General features: G+C 40.5%; 1 protein-coding gene across 1 annotated transcript; it reads left to right on the plus strand.

The window, feature by feature from the left end:
- Nucleotides 1-921, plus strand: LOC307098934 (olfactory receptor 7E178-like; the record flags this gene model as incomplete). Its single annotated transcript, XM_079770070.1, has 1 exon — nucleotides 1-921. The coding sequence occupies exon 1, from the start codon at nucleotides 91-93 to the stop codon at nucleotides 919-921; it is 831 nt and encodes a 276-aa protein (XP_079626196.1). The 5' UTR covers nucleotides 1-90.
- Nucleotides 922-2,446: the final 1,525 nt, after the last annotated feature.

Raw genomic sequence — 2,446 nt, forward strand, 5'->3', positions numbered from 1 at the left:
CAGAATCTAACAGGTGCATTGGAATTCCTCCTTCTGGGCTTCTCAGATGATCCGGAACTGCAGCCTCTAACGTTCAGCCTGTTCCTGGCCATGTACCTGGTCACTCTGCTGGGGAACCTGCTCATCATCCTGGCCATCGGCTCTGACTCCCGTCTGCACACCCCCATGTACTTCTTCCTCTGCAACCTGTCCATGGCTGACGTTGGCTTTTCTTCTACCACCGCCCCAAAGGTGCTTTTGGACATTCAAACTCATAGCAGAGTCATCTCCTATGCTGGCTGCCTGACTCAGTTGTCTTCTTTAAATTTTTTTGGGTGTTTGGAGAGTATACTCCTCACTGTGATGGCCTATGATCGGTTTGTTGCTGTCTGTAATCCCCTGCACTACCTGGATATCATGAACCCCCGTGTCTGTAGCCTGCTGCTTCTGCTGTCCTTTTTGATCAGCCTTTTGGACTCCCAACTGCACTGCTTGATGATTTCACAGCTTTCCTTTTGCACAAACATTGAAATTCCTCGTTTCTTCTGTGACCCTCCTCAACTTCTCGTTCTTGCTTGTGATGATACCTCTACTAATAAAATATTACTCTATTTTATTGGGGCCATCTTTGGCGGCATTCCAGTCTCAGGGATCTTTTGCTCTTACTATAAAATTGTTTCCTCCATTCTGAGAATCTCATCGTCACGTGGAAAGTATAAAGCCTTCTCCACCTGTGGTTCTCACCTGTCAGTTGTTTGTTTATTTTATGGGACAGCCCTTGGGTTGTACCTAGGTTCCGCTGTCTCACACTTTCCCAGGAAGGCTGCAGCGGCCTCTGTGGTGTATGCTGTGGTCACCCCTATGCTGAACCCTTTCATCTACAGTCTGAGGAACAGGGACATCAAGAGGGCCTTGCAGCGATTCCTCAACAGAATAGCCTAGTCTCAATACCTGGGCCATTGGAGATTTTTTTCTTATTCATATATTTATAATTAATTTTGTCAGTGGATTAGAAATGACTCAAAACCAAACATTGGTAGTTTGCAATCAAACTTTTTTGCTCACACCATTTCTGCAGCTTATGGTTTTTATTCCTCCTGATCTATCATATCTAAAAATAGTTTATTTGGGCACACCCTTGGTGGGATTAAGGGAGTATTGGGGGATCTTATGTACGTAAAAAACACAGCACAATTGAATGCTATTATAATATGGAATTTTCTGTATTTGTTACCTATGACTCAGGCATCCTGTAGAAATCCGCAACTCTTTTTTAATGTGCATGTTATATATGATTCTCAACCATTTCACTGTCCATGCTATTTTTTTGTATCCATGCTATTTTTCATAAATATTTGGCTTTAATCAAATCTATTATTGCAGGTGTGTGAGAGAATGTGTGTCACTACTCTTGAATCTAGGAAGCATCTGATGAGCTTTAAAAATCTTCATGCCTGAGTCCAATAATCATACATTAAGATTTAACTGAATTGGAGAGTGAAAAGAGTATAATATTTTTTAACAGTATCCCAGGTGAGTCTAATGCATATTTAGACATGGCCGAGAACGACTGAATTTTGTCTCACCTTTTCTTAAAAAAGGACTTGTATGTCTTGGGTTATTTACTGTTCATTATCAGATACTGAAGATCTTAAAGTGATCAGAGCTCCAAAGGAGCAGCTATGAAAGAGCTTGCCTTAGTAACAGTCAATGGGATTTCCTCCCCTCACACTCTGGGTAATATCTTTTTTTACATATCTTCTCCCTCCACACTCCTCAGCTGTCTCTCGGTACTTGATATTAAGCTATAGTTTTTCTGGTCCAAACTTACCCTTCTACACTTTCAGTTGTTACGCTGTGTTGCGGCCTCTGATTTCCCACCTGGCTTCTCTTTAGATTCTTCCAGTAATTGTCAACAAGAGGAAAGGTTCTTCCAACCATTTCCCTTGCCCCTTATCCCATCTGGTTGTCACTAAAACCTGCAGTTATGACACTGTATTACCATATTTCTTTCATTTGTGCCTTACATCTTTCAAAAACTATTTAATCATACCTATATTAAACTATCTCCATTAAAAATGACTAGTGTGGCTACTCTTTCTATACTGAGCCCTCACCAATAACTCATAATATGAGGAATAAAGCTATGGTGTGATATACAATTGGAAGAATTTAAAGTGAGCTCAGGAACAAAAGATAATTGTAATGTTATCTCTGGGTCAGGGGCATACAATTGAGATTTAAAATAGTGGTATGATATTTCCAGTGGCTGTGTGATTCTAATTGTGCCTGTAGATTGTTAAGTCTCCCAAGTCATTATGAATGAACTTAACTCTATTTTCATTTTCATTACTCAGGGATAGCAAAGGACTATGTCCTCAGCAAAGGGGACATTTTTCCCTTCACTCTTAACTGAGTCCTTAGTATTCCACTTTGAAACCACTATTCCTTCTCTGTAATCATGGAC

This window comes from Cnephaeus nilssonii, assembly GCF_951640355.1.
Source record: "Cnephaeus nilssonii genome assembly, chromosome: 5".
Taxonomy (NCBI): domain Eukaryota; kingdom Metazoa; phylum Chordata; class Mammalia; order Chiroptera; family Vespertilionidae; genus Cnephaeus; species Cnephaeus nilssonii.